Source organism: Lemur catta, chromosome 12 (assembly GCF_020740605.2).
Source record: "Lemur catta isolate mLemCat1 chromosome 12, mLemCat1.pri, whole genome shotgun sequence".
Classification (NCBI taxonomy): domain Eukaryota; kingdom Metazoa; phylum Chordata; class Mammalia; order Primates; family Lemuridae; genus Lemur; species Lemur catta.
In genome coordinates this window covers 14,001,316-14,025,581 of record NC_059139.1, presented here as the reverse complement: position 1 = coordinate 14,025,581, position 24,266 = coordinate 14,001,316, and the positions used below count along the sequence as shown (strand labels likewise).

At 34.0% G+C, this 24,266-nt stretch overlaps 1 protein-coding gene across 2 annotated transcripts in view; it reads left to right on the top strand.

The window, feature by feature from the left end:
- Positions 1-24,266, top strand: part of CDH12 (cadherin 12) — a 351,941-nt gene that overhangs the window by 260,608 nt on the left and 67,067 nt on the right. The window contains exons 4-5 of one of the 2 annotated variants that reach the window (XM_045566578.1): positions 10,258-10,377; positions 23,645-23,812. In XM_045566578.1, the coding sequence (XP_045422534.1) occupies positions 10,258-10,377; positions 23,645-23,812 (288 nt within the window). The remainder of the gene's footprint in view (positions 1-10,257; positions 10,378-23,644; positions 23,813-24,266) is intronic. The other variant, XM_045566579.1, reaches the window with a different exon arrangement.

Below are 24,266 nucleotides of genomic sequence, written 5' to 3'. Positions count from 1 at the left end.
CTCATACTTATAATGGTGGAAGCTTGAAATTAACTAGAGGACCATTAATAATTGACTGACTTTAAAAACTAGTGTGATCATTTATTTCATGAAAGGTCATGTATTCATTAAAAGTACATCAATAAAAATATTTATTATTGTTATCACTATATATTTTTAAATTTTACAAAACATGTTACAGTATATTGTCAATAGCATGATCATAATTTACTTAAATCTATGTAGAAATGACAATAAAAACTTTAAAAAGTTTAATCACATATAGTTACTAGATGTTGGGATTATGAGTAAATTTAACTTTCTATGAAGATATATTACTTCTGTAATTAGAGAAAACATTGCAAATTGTTTTCTAAACTGAAGAAAATTAAAAGCAGGTGCTGTCTATCTGTTGTTAGTGATGTACTCTACCGATGAGCTAACAGATGAGGTGTTTGCAATTAACTACTAATTGTCTTCTTAAAGCCTGAAAACTAAGAAATCTCTAAGTTTCATATGAAGAAATTAATCTTTTAATAATCTGGACTTATATTAAGAATTGTGAGGAAAAAAGGGAAGAAAGCATATGTTCTCTTGTTCTTGGATTTTGTACACAGGGCGGTTAACATTACTGTAGAACTTAACCTCTGGCTGCAGCATGTTGCAACAAAATCTTTTGCCTGCAAGATATTGCCCCAGACCTGGCTAACACTGCCTTCTTTTCAGACTCATCTTAATGTATCTATTTTTTTTTTATCTTATACTCTCAGACTTTTTATTTAGATCAAGTGCTCAATGAACAGGCTCATTAATTAGTGCTAATGGAAAGAAGTTCAAAGACGACCTGGGGCAAAAAGAAAAAAAGACAGGATCTGGGGCTGTCCTTGCTTATGCCATCTACTCCCTGCACTGCTTGAAAGTATTTTTATTCCTCGCTATTGTGCCCCCACAATATAATGAATTATCTAAAAGAGTTAATAAAGGCTCTAAGTTCATGCTAAAGTGCATTCTCATACAACCTGGTAGTGATTCCTCTAGAACTCAAGAATTTAGATGCCAAAAGGGACATTTAGTAGCACACAAAGGACAAAGGGAAGGTGGGCAAGAAATGAATGAAATGAAATATGGTGAGAAATCATGTTATAAGAGGACAAGTTGAAGAAGTGGGGTATGTTCAATTGCAAGAGGAAAAGATTAAGGAGTGACACAATAGCTGATTTCCAATTTTTGAAGGTCACCATGTAAGCTGTAGGTCCCCTGTGTCCCCAGAGGGCAGAATGGGGACACCTGGGTGAAAAAAAGTCACAGGTGGCCAGATTTTAACTATGTGAGGAAGATTTTTTTCTAACCACCAGAAGTGTTTCAAGTTACTATCGATGTTCATGCAGAGATAGAATTAATTTCTCCTTTCAGCCACTTTCTTATAATATTAAATTTATTAAAACTTTTCTATATGGTTATGCATTTTAAATTTTTTTCCATATCTACCAAGTAAATCATAAACATCTTGCTTAAATTTTTTATCGACCATACTAAATAGCGTCAGAAAAGTCAGAATTGTGTCTCAGTGAAAGAATGGGTAAATAAAGGAGTTTCAAAGAATTAGCACCAGAGAGAGATTCTAAAGTGGAGAGATAAAGATAAAACTGAAACACAAATGGAAAGTCTTCTCAGATATTGTCAAGCTCAGAAATAATAAAGAATAAATTTAATTAATTCATATCGGTGCACATCTGAAAATCCTAAATAAATTCTTCCTTTTTTTACATCACATTTTATCACATAATTACAGATGTTAATAAAATACTGATATTATCATATCAAAACGTGTTGATAATAAGAAAATTTGCATAGCACACTGGAGGAAACTCACTGGAGACTACTGGCTCCAGGACCCTGGTGTCCCCAAGGCATAACCAATTCCTTCATGAGCAGAAACAATCAAACTCTTACCAAACACCTTCACAACACACCATTGGTCCGCAGTACACTGGTTAGAAGGCTGTGCCCTAAATAAACAAACTCTGACCACACACAAGAGGCTTTGGAATGACTTTATTGTTCCATCTTGAAAGAAGAGCCAAAACTCAAAAATCATCATATAGTTGAGGAAAATGACAAAATAAAACAGATAAAATAATGATCTTGAATGAGATTTGATCAACAATAACACTTCAACCACTTCCGGCAACATCCATAGAAATTTAAGTTACAATTGCATCTATAATAAAAGAATAGCTATTACAGAAATGAAATAATTAGAGAATAAGTGCTTATATGTATTTGAAGACACATTTTTAAAAAGAAGAGGCATTTTCCAAAAAAAAAAATAAAGAACAAAACATCAAAGTGCTTATTTTAATGTGAGAAAAATAATAAGAGAAAGCATGAACTAAAAGAATCTGAGAATAAGAATCCCAGAAAAAGTGGTCAGAAGAATGAAGTTCATAATCTCATAAATCTGAGCATATAAGCTACAGACTGAAAATTTCACTCAGTGAATATGTACAATAACAAATAGAAAAAGAGCTATATTTCATTTTAGCTATGAGAATGCCAAAGATGAAAAGACTTTTCAAAAATTTCAGAGGGGGGAAAAACATTTAAAAAGTCAGAACAAAAAAGATTAACAAACAAACAAAATAAGTTACTTTAAATGGAGACTGAAAATGATATTAGACTTCTCAAGAGCAATATGGAAGCACAGTTGCTTGAAGTCAATGGGTCAATGCAGCAATGAATTTTATGTTAAAAGAAAGATGATTATTAATCAAGAATTTTATTTTCAATCAAATGATCAGTATACTCCAAGGACAAATTCAAGGAAGTACGCATACAGTATATGTCAGGAATATACTGTTTGAAGTTATCTTAGGATCTCCTCCTTCAAAATAAAGAACCAACCCAACAAAGAGTTACCCATGACAAGGAGAGAACCGAGGTGCCCAGGCAGTAAAGCATAGAAGGAAACAAGGTGAGTGGAGGACCATGGGAGAACCCTTAAGAAACAGGATTTAGTAATACCGATCTTATTGAGTATGTGGAAAGCACTGATGATACAGTAAAGACAAATAGGGTACAATAGATGCAGATAGCGGGGAGGCATTCTTGTTACTCAGGACATTAAAATGCATTTTGATGCTCTTTTAAAGTATGTGTTTGATGAAAAGTAGAATTAACTATGACACTATTTCTAAATGAAAGCTATGGTTCTTACTTAATTTATGATTCTATTATTTATCATGAATCTTCCCCCATTATATTAAAATATTTTCAATATTTTAGTGACTATATCATTATATGGAATTTTATATATATAGTATTTTTTAAAGCTTTCGAATTCTGAGTCATGATAAAATATAGTGCAGATTAAAAGATAAAAAGAGATTAAAAGTCTAAGGGATTGTGAGTTATAGCTAGATGGGGTTACCCATGAATTTATTTTACAGTTCAGACAAAGAGAGGAAAAAAAAAAGATCCAATGAAAAGCGGCCAGTAGCAAGAGATGATGCTCCGGGAGCACAAGAGGATTCAGAATATTAAAGTCAAGAATTCTATTCATATTTGATTTAAAAGGTAGACTGGTAACTTGGTGAAGGGCAATTTTGCCTGGTGCGATTATAAATTATGGGTGACTGGTCTTTACAAAGAAGCAGTGAGAAGATCAATTTCAGGAAAGGTTCTGACGTCCTTGCTCATACTAATTTAGCAGCTGGCCAGAAGTCCACCTAGCAATCCAGAGTCCTCAATGCTTGCTGAGTCTGAGGTTCAGATCCAAGTTCTCTTACGTCTGAGAGCACTGAACCTGGAGCCACATTCAGGCAGAAGTTTGAATAGCAATTCGGTCCATTCCCTGGATCCCACCTTCCTGAGTACCTATGACTCAAAGTCATATTTCCTTCAAACCATCTTAGTCTTCAGTCAACATCACTGCTATTGGTGTTGTCTTTTCTGTAGAACCTGCTGGTTTCCTTCCACTGGAGTCATGCCCGAAATTGTGGCGTCCTTCTAGTCCGTGACTTTAGGGCACTAAGCTGAGATTTGTCTTTTAATGCGGGTCATTGCAGCACTGGGCTGTTCTATATACATTACTTTATTTTTTTTTACATTTTTACCCTCATGTTTCTTTATCCACAAACATCTACTCCTTGTGACTATAAGTAATAGAAAGTAGGGTCCCAGTGGACCCCAGATGTGAGCATTTTCCATATTGGAAGGGAAAGCTCCATGGAATTAGGGATTTCATTTCTTATTCTATTCAATTTACATGCATTTTCTCATAAATTAATGTGTAAATGAGTTCCATGAGGTCCCAACTATGACTATTTATACTCCCATTTTGGATTTGCAGTAACAAAAGCTTAGAATGTTTAAGTGACTTGCCAAAATCTTGTTAATTTGAAAGTAATAGAAAATCCTAACCCAACTCAAAGCACAAAACAGCATATAAAAGGGTATTTGTGGTCTTAAATCATCAAAATGCTTGGAGATTGAGTTTTGGGAAGTTTAATCAAGATTCTTCATTTGTTTTTCCTGTGATTCTACAGTTTGTGGCCTTTATTGTGTGACAGTCTCCAGTCAAATTTCCCCCAAAGTGTTGAAATCTCTATAGCAATTCTACATATCTGCACACCACTGTCCAGAGAGAAAGAAAGAGAGAATTTCCTAGAAACTCCCAGAACACATCTCCTCTGTTTTTATTAGCTGGAAATGTTTTACATTTGTACTTCTAAAACAAGCATTATTAGCCAGAAAAGAAGGGGGCAGGTGCTTGGGTCTGATAGTTTAGACTTGAGCCAATTGCTTCCAGGGGATTCAACTTCTAACACACATGGAGGTGTGATGGAAATAGTTATATGTGAATATATATTTTGACAGTTTGTAATATTTAGGTAGGATTAATTTGGAGGGGGATTACCATACTGCCCACTAAAACTATATTATCATTACAGAATTGAAATAACTTGCACAAGATCATATATCTATTTAAATGCAGCATATATTTTAGGATTTAGTACTTCTGACTTCTGGTTTACACACACACATATATACACACTATATATACATATATATGATACATATAGATACATTTTTTCTCTTTTTACTAAAATAGTATAGAGAGATAGATAAATGAATAGGAAGATAGATGATAGATACATAGTTCATAGAAATAAAGGTCTCACCCTTAACATGGCAGAACCTTCTGATCAAATCAAAATAATGTTATATATGTAGGGCAGGTATTAAATGTACTCTAGTCTCATTAACTGGTTCATAACTCTGTAACTAGGTATATTTGAATCAAAAGTGATTTCTTTACCCTTTAAGAATATGATGCTACACAGAAAAATACAAAGCTCACTGAATTGTAGCTGAGAGCCACTGAGTGAATATATTCCAAACTCATGCATTTCATCATGATTTCTATGGAATTTCCCAACAGCATCTGTGAAAATAATTTCCAGATGACATTAGGCATAAAGGAGGCAACGTTGTACCATCACTTTAAGTTGATGTTGCCATCACTATAAGTTGAAGTTCAGTGTGTGTTACTGGGCACAGGCATTAGCATTTGTATTGATATCGGTGGTACTAGAGAATTCTTGGCACACAACTGAGAGATAAAGTGCTCATAAAAATGGATTCACTTATCCATCAAAGTAAGTTTGAATCACAAGGTGTAAATATGTATAGTCTAAAATATTTAGGACATATCTAGGAAGAAGGTTTTATAACCTTAGAGTGCTTTGGTTCCTTGGACTGAATACCAAATCATAAGTTGCTGTCATAGCGTTAGGTATGCTGGAGCTGCTCTGGGGCCAGGCTGATCAGGGTCAGGGAGGCAGGCAGAGAAAAAACAAATTGCCTGCTCTGATCCCAGAAGTACAGTTCAAGGGAGTATAACTTCTACTGTGGGGGATTTTTATGTCATCTATATTAAAGGCTCTGATTATTTCATGCAGGTTTGACAAATGTACAAATTCTTATCTCTTATTTCTAAATCTTCTTGCCTATGTAATTTTTTAAATGTAATGCCACCTATTCTTGGTTCTATTTTCTAAATTGAAAATAGTGAGGTTTATTAGAAATTCAAGACCTGCTGAACCCCCAATTTAGATTAAAAATGGCTCTGAAGACTGTAACTATCTTCCATGTCACTCATTTACAGGACTGTGTATGTTGTGTTTGTCTTTTGTATGTACAGGTACATGTGAGTACTATAAATATAGAATCAATAATCATTTATTTAGGACTTAATTCATGACAGACTTCTGTTAGGTGCTGGGTGTATAAAGATGAATATAATCTAGCTATTAATGTAAAAATGTTGTGGTACAGTAAGAAAGAAACATGATGTATTGAGTTTAAAAACATCAAAGTATAATAAATCTGATGGGACTACAGAGGAGTGAACAAATTATCACTGCTTAGGAGCAGAAAAGCAAGGGCTCCTTAAAATGACATGGAGCTGGGATACCAATGGGGAGAAAATGGCCTCCAGGTAGCAGGATCACCTGGGCAAGAGTATAGAGGCATGAAAGAGCCTCATCATAAACAGTAAATGAGTATGAACAGTCATGACATGGGGTGTCTGGCAGCAGATTGAATGGATGAATAAATGAACATTACTTTGGGAGAAGTCATTAGAAACCATTAAACCACCTTGTGTGTTTTTGTGTATTGCCTTTCCATATAAGATACTGAATGTGTCAATTCTCAAAATTGGAATTAAAAAGCAAAATATCATTCTTTTTATTCATACTTTACACAGAAATTGGACAAAATGATATTGACTCTAAGTTAATTCATCTAGGTAACATATCCCTCTTTAACAAGTCTATTTCAGAATTTTATGATGACATGAATGTAAAGGTGCAAATTATTGAGATCACATCATACTATGATTGTATTTTGCAACACGGATACAAACAATGTTTTACAAATTGTTAACTTCTAATATATTTTCACATATACATATCTGTATAACAAAAATGATATCTTTTATAAACTGAACCGTGTCCCCCTCAAATTCATGTGTTGAAACTCTAACCACTAATGTGACTATATGTGGAACCACTAATGTGACTATATGTGGAGATAGAACTTTTAGGGAGCTAATTAAGATAAAACAAAGTCATAGGAATGGGGCCCTAATAGAATAGAACTAGTGTCCTTATAAGAAGAAGAAGAAACGCCAGAGAGCTCTCCCTCTACATGTGCACAGAGGAAAGGCCTTGTGAAGATACAGTGAGAAGGCAGGAAGAAAGATCTCACAAGAAACCAAATTTTTCTGCACTTTGATATTGGACTTCTTGCCTCCAGGACTGTGAGAATGTAGATTTCTATTGTTCAAGCCACCCAATCTGTGGTATTTTGTTATTCCAGCCTGAGCAAATACAATATCCAAATTGGATTTCACATGAACTCTAACTCATAGTCAATGATTGTTGTAGTGATCACTTATTTAGTTGCAGGTTATATCAAATGGGCTTCTCCTGATGCCTCTTCTTTCTTCATCACGGTTCTATAATTCTCAATGATCGATTTCTCGGTCCCTTGCTTTATCATAGTTTTATAAATATTTATTCTCTTTTCAGTGACTGTTTAAGATTACTGTTACTTTAATTGTTACTATAAAATAACTTTTACTATTTTTTTAACTGTTACTATAAAATAACTTTTAGTGTTTGCTTTAACTGATACTAAAAAATACACTAATTAATTTGTTACTGATCAGATCAGTGTTACATGGGAACTTAAAATAACTTAATACTCTCCTTTGCACATTGTGTACTCTATCTCTAGCCACTTATAAAGGAGTGTTTTCTCTGTTAGCTACATTCTCTCTGCACTTCACCATTTAGAGTGTTTATATTGTCATTCCTGGATTTGAGTGATAAGAGAACAAATTTCAGGCTGACTGCTGCATACAAGACTACTTTGGTTTCTATAGTTATTCTATAAAATAATTATATTATTTCCTTGTTGCATGTTAAACATGCCTCCAACCTCACCCTCCTGCTCCTACCTCTTGGGCATTTAGTGTTTAATAGTGTTAGGAACTGAGTATGAAATCTCTTTTTGCACTAGTTTGGTGAAAGTCATGGAGCTGATATAATGGTGTTTAATTATATTCTTGTAAACATCTATAGAGGCAAGCTTTAAGTACTCTTGAAGAACTTACATTGGAATCTTTCTTCCCTAAAGAAGCATTAATATATACTGTAATTGGGTGGATAATTATTTTAATACTATGAATAGAATTGAAGAAATATGCTACAAGTGCAATTATTCTTGCTATCTAGTTATCCTTTTGCTTTGCACAAAGTGGGATTGTATGACAAATATCTGCTACTTCTATGCATGAATGAAGTATTTCTCAATTCACTAATTCACTCCTTTAAATATTGGAGCTTTAAAAATGATTAACTTAAATAATTTAATACTACTTTTGGAAGAAAATATTTGTTCAGCATACTTCATGGAGGTTCGTATTAACATTAAAAACAAAAATGTAAAAGAGAGACAAATTGTATTCATCTTTGTATTCCCCACTGTACATTGTGTATGGCATAGGCTTAGCAAGTTTATTATTCTTAAATATTTTTAATTTCCTCTTTGCTACTAAATGTAATAATTTTTCTTCAAATGTATCCAGAGTGTAGAACAACTCAGAGCTTTTCAACTGCATCACTTATATCTAAAATGGGGACAGTATTTAATATTTGTAGACTTTGCCTGTATAATATGTGTTTGGTGACCGGATAGCAAAGATCCAGATGAAGATTCTGGGAGAAAGATCACTGCTGGGAAGAGGGGAATTTACCCCTAATAAACTGCTTATTTCTATGGGAAAGGTAGTTCTGATGAATTCTTAAAACAGATACACAATACTTTGGAGAAAAAAAAATTGTCAATTATGATTAATGATAGGATAAGTATTGATGATGATGATGATGACAGAACATATTAGTCTTCACCTTGGCTTCTTAGTAATAGTTGCCTACTTTCCTTCTAGAAGTTTCCTTTCCTGGGAAAGCCTGTTGTAACATATTTTTCATCTGTTATTAATAATATAGCTATAAGTCACTAAACCATCTTAAACTGAAACATTTGGCATGGAATGTCTACAGGAAGTTATCATTTCTTACTCTTACCAAAACAATAACATTTTACTTAAAAAAGCAGAGGGAAAAGGATGATTCATTCTGTTAGCTTTTATAGTAAACTGTGAAGACTTGATTTGTTCCAAATTTGTACTCTTCAGAGTAAAGGCGGAATGAACACTTGAATGGAAGGGGACAATCATGCTTTCCCCAAATAGAGCAGTTACTCTGCATGCCTCCAAGAGATAAAGAGGGTTCTGCTCACTGTATAACTCCGGCTGGATATACATTGCTCATGTCATGCTCAGTAGAGATTTCCTTCTAACCATCAGCCATATATGTATCCTAATTGGTTCAATTTTTGGTATTTCTGATTTTAATTTGTTCTGAACTCAAAAGAGTAACCTTGATCAGGACATTAAGAAGGGATACTCACTTAAAAAGTTCTTAGAAACTGATTAAAAGTAGATAGGAAAAATATAGGAAAAAAACTCCCTTCAACTTCTCTTAACCCATAAAATATGCTTGTGACAAAAAAAATTAGAGAATTTACAGATAATCTGGATTGTCTACACTGTTTCTTTAGGTCACTGAATCTTTAGGTTAATTCAATCACAAGGCAAAGAGATATACCTGTAGCTATTTTTGCAATTATTTGTGGTTCCTCAATTTCTCAAAAAATTCTTTTTCTAATTAAAGGCTTCCTAATGTTAGTCGGCAGTTGTTGATTTTTAAATTGCAATTGTAAATTACTTAACAATCTCTGAAGAAGTTCAGTGAGCTCTAAACCTTTTAGCTTCCCTATTGATATCGTAATCATAAAATTGAAGCATCAATAGCAAGCAGATGAGCTAATGTAGGTGGTATCCATGTTTTCCTTGGTGTACAAATCAATAAGCTATCATGATGACTTTCAGTTCAATAATGCAGCTACTGGAAATGGACACAGCTTTTAGAATAGACATTTAAAATATGTGTCATTTGTACTAACAGGAATACCCTTGCCCCAAATTCTCATTATAATGGTTAAATTATCCTTAGTGACTTCATATACTCACAGCATTCCTGAGACATGCCAAATTCCAAAGGAAAATGGAGTTGAACAGATAACAGACGTGACCTTGAACTATATAAAACAAAAATTCTAGAGTCATATTGTCTTATTTTCCAGGTGCTTATGTGCTCCAGGTCAAGGCCACGGACGCAGATGACCCAACCTATGGAAACAGTGCCAGAGTCGTTTACAGCATTCTTCAGGGACAACCTTATTTCTCTATTGATCCTAAGACAGGTAAATTTTTCATTAGAGACAATGTTATCACCACCCCTTCAAATATTTAAACTTTAATTAAATCTTGGCATGGAGAGTTGCATATTCTAACACAGCAGTAAAGATTCAGTGCCCCACACATTGCACAGAGAAGACAGGATCTTTCCTTGCTGCTGCAGAACTACTTTCCTTTAACTGAACTTCCTGTAAATATAAACCTTTTCACATATATTTATAAAGTCCAAATTTGTTTGTTAGCGAATCTTTCTTTGTCTTATTTTAAATTTTCAGAAGCATATACATTTTTTAAATTCTTCTGGCTAACATAGCTTCTTATATCAGTTTTCTTTGTTGGGTTCAATCATATTCAGTTTTTGGCCTTATCAATACATGGTAAGATCTTGGAGCTTCTATTTGCATCTATATAATGATTATGGATGGTTTAGATTAACATAGACTTATGCTTAAGGGAAGGAAGTAGAGACTCAATAAACTGGAAACGCCAAGATCATTGATTCTGTTGTATCTTTGAAATCAGTCCCATTTCTAAATAGAAAACAAAAAAGTTAAATTGCAGTTTTCAAGACCCAATATAGTATGAGTAGCATAGAAAGGGCAGAGGGATATGCACATGGATGATTTTGTCTTCCCTTTGAAATAAAATGAGGTCTCTCTGTTTCTAGACACTCTGTTTTGGAATGCTGAATACTTTGTTACCAAGATTTAGCCACTTATAGCAGTGATCAAAGCAGGCCTTCCATGTTACAGTTAAAGCAGAAACTCCAAAATGACGGTTATTTCATCAACTCCTAGGATACATTGCAAATTGAATTAATACTGTTTATAATGTGAGATGAAAGTAATGTGAAATTGTTAACATCCTGGATTAATTAGTTAATTTTTAAAATTATAAACTAACCTTTAAAGACCAACATAAATTTGAAAAGTATATATTTCAGACACTATGTATTCCAATGGGCTAAAAATTTTAAAATTTATGCTTCCTAAGAGATATATGCTAAAATCTAATATAGCAATTAGATAGAGGTTAATTAATAATTAATCATATATTAATGTTGCCTAGAAAGATAGTCTACTGATATTTCTCAACTAAAGTGGAAGTGCAGAATCTGCAAAACTTTCTTCCAACTCAACTTGCCATTCTCTCTTCACTTTTTACCATCCTCATCAAGCCAATAGAGGGACAGAGTCATCAAAAATTAAAAAGTAAGGCAGGGGATTGCTCCCTTATGTAAACCTAAAAATAGAATTTAGTGTAATAAGGACAGCATCAGTCCTTTAAGAAATTCTTTAAGAAGGGAGTATCAGTGCTGAATTGAATCCAGAATGGTTAAGACAGAAAGGTCCTCTGGTTTGGACAGAATGTTGGACACCAAAAGCCAGTTTGCCAAATGTTAAAAGTGAATACATCATGGGAAAATTACATCTATGATACGAGTTATTTTTCAAGAAATATGGCAGTGAAGATAAGAAGGTGTTTGGCAATATCTTTGTTAACAAAGTTTTGTGGTGGTTGTTTAACTGTGGGGAAAAATCATACATATTTGTAGAAAAAAGGAAAAAAAATGGAGAGGAAAGAGATTGAAGAAGTTGTTCAGTGAAGTTTATGATGGTACAAAGCTCCAGAAGAATTAAGAAAGCTTGGATAATAGGCTGAAAATATAGAAAAAATAATACAGGAAAATTATTTTAAATATTTTCTTTTATCAGATGGAATCACTATGGGTTATTTTTCTTATATAATTACATGTCTTTTCCAAATTTGCCATAATGGGCAATCTGACCAGAAATGGAAGAATGGACGATGCATGTCTTTTAGACCCCTGCAGCTTCTGAGGAACACTCCTCAGAGACCTAAAGAATGGAAGAAAGAGAGAAAGTGTTTATAGAGATTGGGGAAGACAGCCAGTATTAGAGTTCACTTATTGGGTTGTAGTGATGAACTTTATAAAGTAGGTGAGTTGATATACTCAGAATAAGAGTGACAGAGGAAATATTAAGAATTTAATATTGATAAAATAACTATAGATGAAACCAGTTGCTAACTGAAAAAAAAGATAAAATCAAACAAAGATGAATTTAAGCATAAAGTATGGGTTAAGAATATAATTGCAGAGTCAAATTAATACCAGACCAATGACAACTTTGTGAGTCAAAACACATGATCTCCCCTTGACTTTACTTGGTCAATATCAACTTAAGATGGATTTTAATGGCTTTAAAGGGTGTTATTTTACCACAGAGGATGTATACACATAATATGACTTTTGTAATTTTGTAGTTATATTTTTATACAATGTTGATTATTAAGAACTATGAAACAATTCTGGCATAAACTATGCAATGGATTTTTGAAGCATTGATTTTCACTGGAGACAGGAGTCTTGATACTAACAATGCCTCAGACCACTAGACAGGAAAAGACTGGATGATGAGGCACTTCATTAATAGAATGAAAACAAGTTCTTCATGCACAGAAGCCATTAAGAAGACTTTTTGTCAAATTTATCACCTTGTGGTACATAAGAGTAAATCAAAAATCAAGGATAATTGCAATTTCTCAGAAATAGGCTCCATTTGTTCCAGCCATATAGCTTCCCTTTATGATTCCTTTTGCTGTTATTAAATAAAATGCATGAAAAACTAATATTATCTGAAATGTTCCACATTTCAGTGTGGAAAACAGTTTAAAACAATTCTTAAAGGAAGAGCCTCATCAAAACTTCTGGTACCTAAATATTCATGAAGAGATAAATATAGCCATTTATTATTCATTTGAAATGAGAGAATTAAAAAAGAGATTTCTGTATTGATATTGCTGTGTGACAAACATTTCTAGCATCTCCATCCAAGTGGATATTGCAAGTTTATTTCCAAACAATTTAAATTGATGTATTCTATGAAATAAACCAAGAAATCATAGTTCTCTTAAAAATTGCCTTAGTTAACAATTATTTGACTTAACTATGAAATAATTCACTCTGAATTAAAAGCCAGATATATCCATATATATGCCTCATGATTATTAAGCAATATTTTAATCCCAAAAATGTATTAATAGATATATCTATAAGACATTAAACAATAATGCTCATTATGCTTGTTTGAAACATTAAAATGTTTATTATATTAACATATTGTATCATTTTATTATATAAATTATGATAGTTAATGTTTATAAAACAGCAAGACACATAATTTATAAAACATTAAACAAGAGCAAGAATATTATAATTTTTATCCAGTGCATAAAATCAGGATGCTAAACATCTCCATAGCTTTAATAATAGTTATTCTGCTTAAGAAAACAAATATTATTATGAATGATTAACTCCTATGTCTTAACTTATGGTTAAAATTCTTTTAGTGCATTTAAATTTTTCCTAAATGATTCTAAATAACTAGTCTTATTTAGGTAAATAGATATTGTTATATTGTGTATCATGTGGTAATAATGTTATACTCTTCTAAATGATGTGAGCTGTACTTGAGAATACATTATAATATTATCCCAATATTTTCTTGTTAATCTATAAACTTTATAGATTATAGGGCCACATTTTATATTTTGAGCTAATACTTTATAATGTTACACACACTTATAATATTTTATGGCTTGAATTTTTTAAAAATAAATTTTATTGTGTATATTTAAGGTATACAACATGATGCTATAGGATATATAGATACATTAGAATGGTTACTATAGTGGAACAATGGTAACATGTCCATCATCTCATTTAGTTACCCATACCTCCCCTCTCATTAGCTCTTTTGACTGTCCATTCTACATATTTGTTACTTTATACCCTTTGACCTACTTCTCTCCATTTCCTTCCCCCTACTCCAACCCTGATAGTCACTACTTTACTCTTTATCTCTATATATTTTATCTTTTTTTTTCAGATTCTGCATATAAATGGAGATCATGCAATTTTTTTTCTGGGTCTGGCTTATCCTGTAATACTTTTTTTTCCCTATGTCTGGCTTATTTCACTTAGAACAATGTCTCCTAGGTGCATTCGTGCTGTGGCAAATGGCAGGATCTCCTCCTTTTTAAAGGCTGAATAGTATTTTCTTACACACACATGCACCCACATACTCTGTGCAGTTTTTTTAATCCATTTGTCCATTGATAGACACCTAGGTTGTTTCCATATCTTGGCTATTGTGAATAATTCTGCAAAATAGCAATAAATATGGGGGTGCAGATATATTTACGAGGTGGTAATTTCATTTCTTTTGGGTATATATTCAAAGAGGAATTGCTGGGTCACATGGGTATGGAAAATTCTTTTGATGTTGATTCAGAATAAAATTTTACAGAACTCAGATGGCTCAGATGGTGCTGGTTAAAGAAATATAGAATATCTTCTTCCTCAAGAGCAAAATAAAAGAGTTTTCCCATACAAAGAAGACTTTCCTTTAATACTTTCTTGCCACAACGAATGAATTACCAGGAAGCATTAAGGCAAGAATTGATTATGGACATAGAAAAGGCAAGGAAATCAATAGACGCTAATAAATATAAGGAAGGAAAACCGTGCCAAGGAAATACACAATTATTATGATAAAACAACACTTGTTGGTAGATATTCTGCAATCCTGTGCATATGTGTAGTAAAATTATATGACCAGAAATACACTACAGACAATGATTTCATTTTATTCTGCATTTTTACACTTCAAGAGGATTCTGTGTGAGTTTCAGTTGCCTTATTTTAAAAATCATGGGATGCACACATCAGCAAAAAGAACTAAGAATGTTTGGCTTTCAAAGGAAAATACTCCAGTGGGATGTGATACATACCCTTAGGAGGTTGTAGAGCTGTCATGTAAAAGAGGAACTATCTATATTCTGTGCTATTTGAGAGGAAAAGGGATAACAATGGATACTATGAGTTTCAGGAAGAAAGAATTTTAGCTTCATATATATACATACATATTAAAAAGATGGTAACACTTGTTCTTATATAAAGGAGTGCCTCAGGCAACTGTGAGCTTCACATTACTGGACATGTTAAAGCAGATAATGAGAAATGAGTTAATGGTGCTGTATTTGATTGTTAATTCATTTGACACACATTTATTTATAACATATGGCTGCAAGGTGCTTTGCTGTTGGGATACTGAGATGAATCAGGTAGATCCTCAAGTAGATTCCCATTTATTAGAGGGAGCTCATCAGATTCTCAGAAGATTGCATTAGAGTTTTGTAGGATACAATTCTGTGGTACATAATGCTAACATGAGACACAAGACATAAACTTGTTAGAGGGATGAAAAGTTCCTGAGGAAAAAATTCTATGGGGGAAGTGACTCCTATGTCCTAAAGAACAGTTAAGACATGTTATAGTTGGGAAGTTGGACTGTATGATCTGTGCTATCTAAATTCCCTTTCATGTTGAAGATAATCTGAATGTAACTCTTTTTGCCTTCCACATACATTTTAAACAAAAACAATAAAAAATCATATACTTCATCTGTGCAGTGATGGACACAGCATTTTTATTGATATTGGTTAAAAATGTACTAGCATTTTAAAAAATCCATTGTACATTTTAGGCTAATGTAAAATGAAAATGAAATCAAACTCAGTAACTTTTCGTATTTGTTGCTACAAAATCAAGCCTCTTATAACTTTAATATAACCAAGGTGTGGAATTGAAAATGGAAATTATATAATCACTGCTAAAGTTCTGTTTTTCAGTATCATTATTGTTTCCACCCTGCAATCTATCAGCTATCCCTAACAGACTTGTGCATTACAATATCTTTTCTGATGCTTCCTTCAAATCCTTATGTGAAAAGGTTAATCATGCCTTGATAAACATGGATACAGTGATCTACTAAAAGAGATCATTTTCAGGTCTAAAAATAAATCTTTAATAATTTTTTCATCATACAATAGCTAGGATACAGTTGGTCTATATCAACAACTCTATCTTATTCAAAATTATATGAGTATTTTGATCAGTAATGACCAAGATTACCAGAAATATGTTAAGTCATAGTCTCTCTTGAAGGATACTTGCTTATTTTCCACGTGTTTCCTTAGTTATTATTCTTGTTAATTTATTAATTTTACTAATATTTATCAAGTGCTCTATGTATGACATTTCTTTATGTAGGTATTTTGTAGAGAAGAAAAAATAAAGACAAAACCCCCTGCCTTGAGCAACAAACCTTCTATTTGGGGAAACAAAGAACAAACAGAGTAAATAAGGGAAATACATAGTGTTTTTAATAGCATAGGGGCTAAGGAAAAAATGATAAAGTAGAGAAAGGGATATGAAATGTTGAGGAGGGGTAGGCATGGTAGACAGAATAATGACCACCTCCCCAATAATGTCCATGTCCTAATCCTCAGGGCTTGTGATTATGTTATGCTACATGGCAAAGGAGACTTAAAGTTGCAGATGGATTTATGATTGTTAATTATCTGTTGTTGAGATGGGGAGATTATTCTGTATTATCTAGGTAGACCTAGTGTAATTACAAGAGTCCTGATAAAGTGGAAGAAGGAGGCAGAAGAGTCAGAGACAGAGAAAGACTTGAAGATGCTACACTGCGGCTCCCTTAGAAGAGGGAGGAGATCAGGGCCCAGGGAGTTCAGGCATCCTCTAGAGCTGCGGTCCCCAACCCCCAGGGCTGGGGACTGGTATGGATCCAATGGCTTGTCGAGGGCCTGGCTGCAGAGATCCACCCCCCTTTGCCTCCCCCAGTCCATGGAAAAATTGTCTTCCATGAAACTTGAGGGGGGCGGGAGGGGTCACATCAGGAGGTGAACAGCAAGGGAGCTTGAAGCTTCATCTGTATTTACAGCCTTACAGCTGCTCCCCACCACTGGCATCACCACCTGAGCTCTGCCTACCCCAACTCATATCCTTGGAAAATTGTCTTCCATGAAACTGGTTCCTGGTGTCAAAAAGCTTGGGGACTGCTTGCTGCAGGATGGAAAGCACTTAGAAAAGAGGCACAACCCTGCTCACACCTTGATTGTAGCCCTGTAAGATCCATGCTGGACTCCTGCCCTCCAGAATTGTAAGATGATAAATTTGCGTTGTTTTAAGCCATTAGGTTTGTGGTAATTGTTACAGAAACAGTATAAAACTAAGCATGGAATTTTAGGTGGAACTACTAACAAAGTCCTATGAAGATGACTTTGAGACAAGATTTGAAAGAAGTGGAGGAGCTATTCATGAGCCTCTGGAAGAACATTTCTAGCAGAGGGAAGACAAACTGCAGTGAATGAAGGAAGGAGTTGTTAAGAGATAATGACTATCACATGAACTAAATAAAGCCCCTCCAAATTAACAAAATATCCCCTTAATTCTGGTACATGCAGGTGAAAAAATAACATGCAGTTGTGTTACAAAACAGGAACACAGACATACCCTGGGCGAGACATTGACTAGATGCCAGGAACAAAAAAAATAAAAATAAATAAACAAAACTTCTCTCTGTCCTCTAGTACCTTTCAGTCTGGTGAAGGAAGGTAGACAGGCAAAAAAAGCAAAGAAATACAATGAAATGTTCTACATGCTGTGATTGAATCCTATGCAGGGTACTATAGTCGTCTCTTCCTGGAGCTGTGCAGTGTGTCAGAAATGGCTTCACAGACAAAAAAAAAAGTGACTAAAGTGGAAACTAGAAAGATGTTCACCAACTGGGCATTGGACAGGTATTTATGGAGGAACAAGGAGCAAGGATAAGAAGTTTGGAAAATTACAGGAGTTTGGTTAATCTGGAGTGGCTGGAATAGCTGGAGGCTAAACACTGTAAGATGTGAACTTCAAATGACACCTTCTCAAAAGCTGTGACTGTGAGGGGTGGACGATTGCAGTGAAGACATTTCTTATTGGAGTTTCTCAATTCTTATTCTCTTTGTGGGAACTAGGTAATATAATTCTGTGAATTGCAAATGATACCGTACCAACCTGTCCTTTCTTTGAATCAACACCATCTTTAAATGTATTTATCCATGTGAAATGGTACTGTTAAAATACACCCCAATAGACAGACAGATGGGATTTCCCAGAACTAAAATGAGAAACACCAACCCCACCCTTTCCCCCCCCAAAACCAGACAATAACAAAAAAACAAATCACCAGAATCTCATGGTTAGCAGGATGAAGGAATAGCCACACATCCTGATGTTATTAATATTAATTGGTATAAGATTTCTTTCCTGTAATTAAGCAGAGACCACCTCCTAAAATGTATTGCTGAAACAACTACAGCTGGAAAATTTCTCAACCATTGCTGATAGACCATCTGATGGCAAGTGACATTCCCTTTCCCCTACCTTGCAGTCCTGCTAGAACTCAGATTAGACAGAAGACACTCTTATAAACATATTTTATTGATAAATAGCTACAGACCTTAAGCCAGTTTCAGCCAGCTCATGAAGACTGTGCACAAACTTTGTACCCCATAGCTCATGTTTTGAATTAAAGGGCCAAATTTCACCTCATTTTAATGCTAACACCCCACCCCAAAGTGAATATGGAATGTTACATAAATGTTTACTGTTTATGTACTGTGCATGCGGCTGACTATCCTCATGAATGTTCATAGATTTCCTCAACTTTGCTCATTATATATGTAAAAACGACTCCCTTGAAAATACAGTCTTCTCATTTCCTTCCTCCATGGATCTATAGATTTTTTTTTTTAACAGCATGATGGGTTCTAGACTAGCAGTCAATTTATAAATCCTGAACATTATCACTGTCATCCACACCTTAGGTAAGTAAGTCTCCCCAGGATCCATGAAGTAGCTACATTCCTGAAAAATGAAACAAAACAAAACTTTCTCTCTCTCTCTGAATAGTCTCAGATAATATAATAATAATAATTAGCCTATATTAAGATCCAGCAGGATATTGAAAAGGGTTTGGGATTACACAGGACAGTTTCCAGATGGTAGTTGCTTTCCTGTCACTAAATACATGCCAAGAGAAGACTTCATTTCTCTAGTAGCCAAAAGTGATCCCATAATTTTCGAGATGCTTCTGCAGAGGGCTTATTTATCTTTGAAAACCACTACCTCACCTCTGCTCTCCGCCTCGGTGGTCTCATTTCATACCGTCCTTCCCTCATCCGCTGGGCTGCAGACACATTGGCCGCTGACCACCTTTCCTGGTTCCTGTCCCCGAGGGCTCTGCCCTGTGTTCTTTCCAAGTCTGCCTTCTCCACTTCTCTGAGAGTTCAGCTGTAAAGCCTTTCCTCAGAGAGGATTTTTCTGATAACACTTCAGAGCCATTTGATTTCATTTTCCTCCTAACATTCCTCACCATCTGAAATTAGCTTAATTATTTGGGTACTTCTCTATGATCTATGGCCCACTCCCATAAAGACTCACCCATTACATGAAAGAAATTTGCATAGAGACTGTATCAGTTATCATCCCAGATGGAAACAGATGGAACTCATGGGGTAATTTGAGATTAGTTTAATAAAAGGATTGTTTACTAAGGTACAAGCCTTCTCTAGGGAAACCATAAGGGATAGGGCAGTATTTGGAGAGGCAGTAACAAGTGAATGTCGTTACCACACTAGGACTGAGTGACTGAGGGGGCTGGAGACTCAGGCACTGTTTGCTGAGGGTCCCGGCAGGAGAGAGTGTGGGATGTGGGGGATCCATGGGGAAAAAACCCTAAGCTCAATCCCTTTGTACCTACCAGTGTTTTGCCAATTGGGCTAAGCCAACCAGAGGATGGGCAGCAAAGTCCAGAAAAGTGTATAAAGTCAATCGGAAGGGGAACATTATTAGGCACTATATCCTAATAATAGTGCCTGACTAAAATGTATATTTTGATACAAGTGCTGACTGAGTCTGTTGTCCCTTTTCTCAGTATTGCAATTTATCCTTCATTTTAAGAAATAGTTCATGTAAAATCATATCTTGGATTAGCATATGTAATATTTTAAGATGTTTCCTATATAGCATTGCATGATTTTCATCTCAAAATGTTGTCTTCAGAGTATTTAACTTACTTTTGCAAAAGAAGTTGCCACCCATCAAGATTGATGGGCTTGCCGACAACACGAGTGTGATTGCAGAGGGAAACTATATCCCCTGGTGGACTACTACCCTTTGATACCTTATTTTAAATTTATAAGTCTCTCAACCATATATGTTCATTCACACTGGCAGAAAAAATACCTGGCTGAATAGTTTTCTCATTCTTGCTTTTACTCTAATTGTCTTGATTATATATGCTGAAAAGTTCATTAGATACATGATACCCAAATCATACCAGGATTCAATTTTTTTCAATAATTAGGTTTTATTTCAGAATTACATGGAATCAATTAAAGTTTGTGGTATCACTATTGCAGAGTGTTTATGATGTTCTATAAAATTCATGGGCTCTTTTTTTTGTTTGTTTTCTTTTTAGGCATTGCTATTATACTAAAAGGCAGTCACTATATCTTTATATACAAATACTGAAAGATAAGTAAAGATGGATACATAAACCTAAACCTAAGACCTGGAATAATAAAATGTAGCATTTCTGCTTTAGTCCGTTTGTGCTGATGTAACAAAATACTGCAGACTGGCTAATTTATACACCATGAAAATTTACTTCTTGTATTTCTGGGGGCTGAGAAGTCTAAGATCAAGGCACTTGATCTTAGTCTGTTGAGGGCCTATTCCATCCAAGGCATCTCCTCAAGGTGGCATCTTCTCATGGTAGAAGGCAGAAAGGCAAAAAAGGACAGGCTATATCTCTCCCTTCCTTTTATAAGCCATTAATTAATTCACAAGGGTTGACCATTCATGACTTATTCACTCCCCCTAAAGGCCCCACCTTTTAATATCACCATAATGCGGGTTACATTTCAACATGAATTTTGGAGGGACATGATCATTCAAACCATGGCAATTTAGTTCTGCTGGTTACCTTCTAATATGGAGGTACATTAGCCCCATCCTTTGGAAAGTTCCTGCTTTCTTAAGACCTTGGAATCCATTTTCGTTGTTAATTGTTAGGCAGTTAATAAACAATCAGTAGCTGTAAAAAGAGTAACTTTTTGAAAAGGAGACTTTCTTCCCAGGCTTTTTCAATAAATTACAATGTTTAAAGATTCTCTTCTCCTGTTGAGATTTTTTATTTCCTAATTAATATGAGTACATAATAGTTGTATATCTTTATAGGGTACATGTTATGTTCTGATACAAGCATACAATGTGAATAAATCAAATCATGGTAATTGGAGTATCTTTAGTTTGGCTTGTTACCCAGATCTTAACTCTAAAAAAATTGTATAAATATTACATTTTATTTCTCTGGAACAGTAGTTCTTAAATGGAAGAGGTGCTGGGGAAGGGTAAGCACGTTGTGGTCATCACTAGAGATTACCTTTCAAACAACATTTACAACCCTGTCCTCTCTCTAAATTCTAATATACCACTTTCCAGTTAGGCAGCATTACACTAAAAAAAGTAGGGCTGGAAGTAGTAGGCAAGTCTGACACAGGATGCAGCAGGGGAGCAGGCAGTGTGTTTGAGGGGGTGGTGTCTTGACAATTTTAACAAATCACCAGACAAAAAATATCTACTTTTAAATAAGTCTGATGATATCTATTTCCTTTCTTTTTCAATTGCATCTTAATGTTTTAATCTAACTGGGTCCCAGAAGATAGCTTTTTATATAGTTTAGCAGATACCCAGAAAGAATCTCTCTGTTTCTGAGAGAATGAGAGAGAGAGGTTAGAGATATCTCTTTCTCTCTCCATATATATACATATATATATACACACACAAATACAAACACACAGATAATTTTCATATTGAATAGTTTCATACTGAAAATGAATTACATAAATAAAAATTATGTATAATTTTAATATTAGAAAGAAATTGATTTAAGATAGATCTTAGTGAATAACAGAGTAAGACAGCATGCACATGAATCAAACCCAGGTATTTAGCTAAAAAATATAAGCATTATAAGTCAGGAAAGCACACAGCTTAAGGTATGTAGGACAAGAACACTGAGATGTAAAGATGAAGAACCTTAGTTAAGAGACCTAGAACTGAGCATCAAGAGCCCAAGTTGAAGAGAGGACAAACAGACTGAATCAAAAAGGCGTCAATACCAATGCATCAATAAAGCAGCAGTAGCAAAAATGAAGATTGTCTTTTTGGCAACAATTTCCTGCCAAGGATCAGAAGAAATCTTAGATTGTAGTTAAGTCTGAATTAGCAATAAAAAATATGTGGTAAGTAAATAGTAGAAAATACAGATAAAATGGTGATATATATTGCGTTTATGATTTGGATGCTTTATGTTTTCATTGATGGTTGATATTATCTTTGTTATTCATATATTCTACTTTATTTAAGAAACAACACTATCAAAGCCACATGGGATTAAGACAAATGCTCTCCAATCTCTCCCTAAAACCATTGGCTATAGATTGGAATTTGATATAAAATTTATTCATGACTTTACTTGAAAGAATCCAGAAGGATATAGTTATTCCACTATGAATAAATATAAATGTAAATTCATTTTACACTTGGACAAAAAGGAAGAAAATTAGTATTATATGTAAATATTCATATACATTGTAATATTCATGATTGTAAGTTTAATTATTTATAAATTCCTCCAATGATTCTTTCAGTCATTCATTTAGTTAATTGGTGAACACAGCCTTACTAAGTTTCTTCTAAATAGCAGGCAATGTCCTTGGTACCGGAGAAACGTGGTTGCTCAAATAATTAAGGGGAATTTTGAAAGACAAAATAAAATAGTATGTAAAGAAGGTATTTTATGTATTTTAGAATATAAAGTAATATAGTTACCCAAAAATATAAAGATAAGAGGAAAGTAGAAAATAGTAATCATTGGGAATTGCACAGTCAGTTTAATCATGTAAAATTTTTAGTATATATATTTTTATGTCTAAGTTTAACAATTTCCTTTTTTAAAGATAGGAGCATATGTACAAATCCTATCTTGGCTGACTTAATTAAGATGACCATCTTTTAAAGCTGATACATTGTTTTTTAACCATATTCCTCATGCCTGCATAGCATTTTATTTTGTAGCTGTTATGATAATATGCTAAATTACATTCTAATCTTTGGACATTTTGGGTGTTTCACCTTTAAAAGACATAATTTTAACTAGCATGTCTTTGCTAGTGAATCTAGATAGAATCATGTAGTTGTTTTTGCAGACTATTTTAATTAGGAAACTGCAGTATTTGTGATATTTATTTTATATTATTATTTTTCCCCTTAAGGTGTCATTAGAACAGCTTTGCCAAACATGGACAGAGAAGTCAAAGAACAATACCAAGTACTCATCCAAGCCAAGGATATGGGAGGACAACTGGGAGGATTAGCCGGAACAACAATAGTCAACATCACCCTCACCGATGTCAATGACAATCCACCCAGATTCCCCAAAAGTATGTCATCTTTCCTGTTAAGCCTAAATTAGTATAGCTTTCTTTGTTCTTTACAGCATCATTCAATGCTAAAGGAATTGGAATACTTTTCCAAAACTTTTGGTCTTTAGGAAGCAGAAGCTAATGGATTAAAAATTACATGTCTTCAGAATTTAAATTTTTGATGAGAATCATGTCCAATGTTACTTTAATAGAAAATAATGAGTCAATAGTTGAACAGTTGGTCTGATGGTATTGACTTTTAATGAAGTAAAATATTCACAATAGGTTGATATCTTACCCTAATAGCTTATTGACTGAAAAAGTAATATAAACATGGAAAATCTGATGTAATTTAAGACCTCAAATTTATAACATATATGCCACCAAATTACATATCATATAATTGGTATTAGAATTCTGTGCTTTTTCGTTAGCAATTGAATGTGTTGAACCATTTTCAAATATTTTTGTC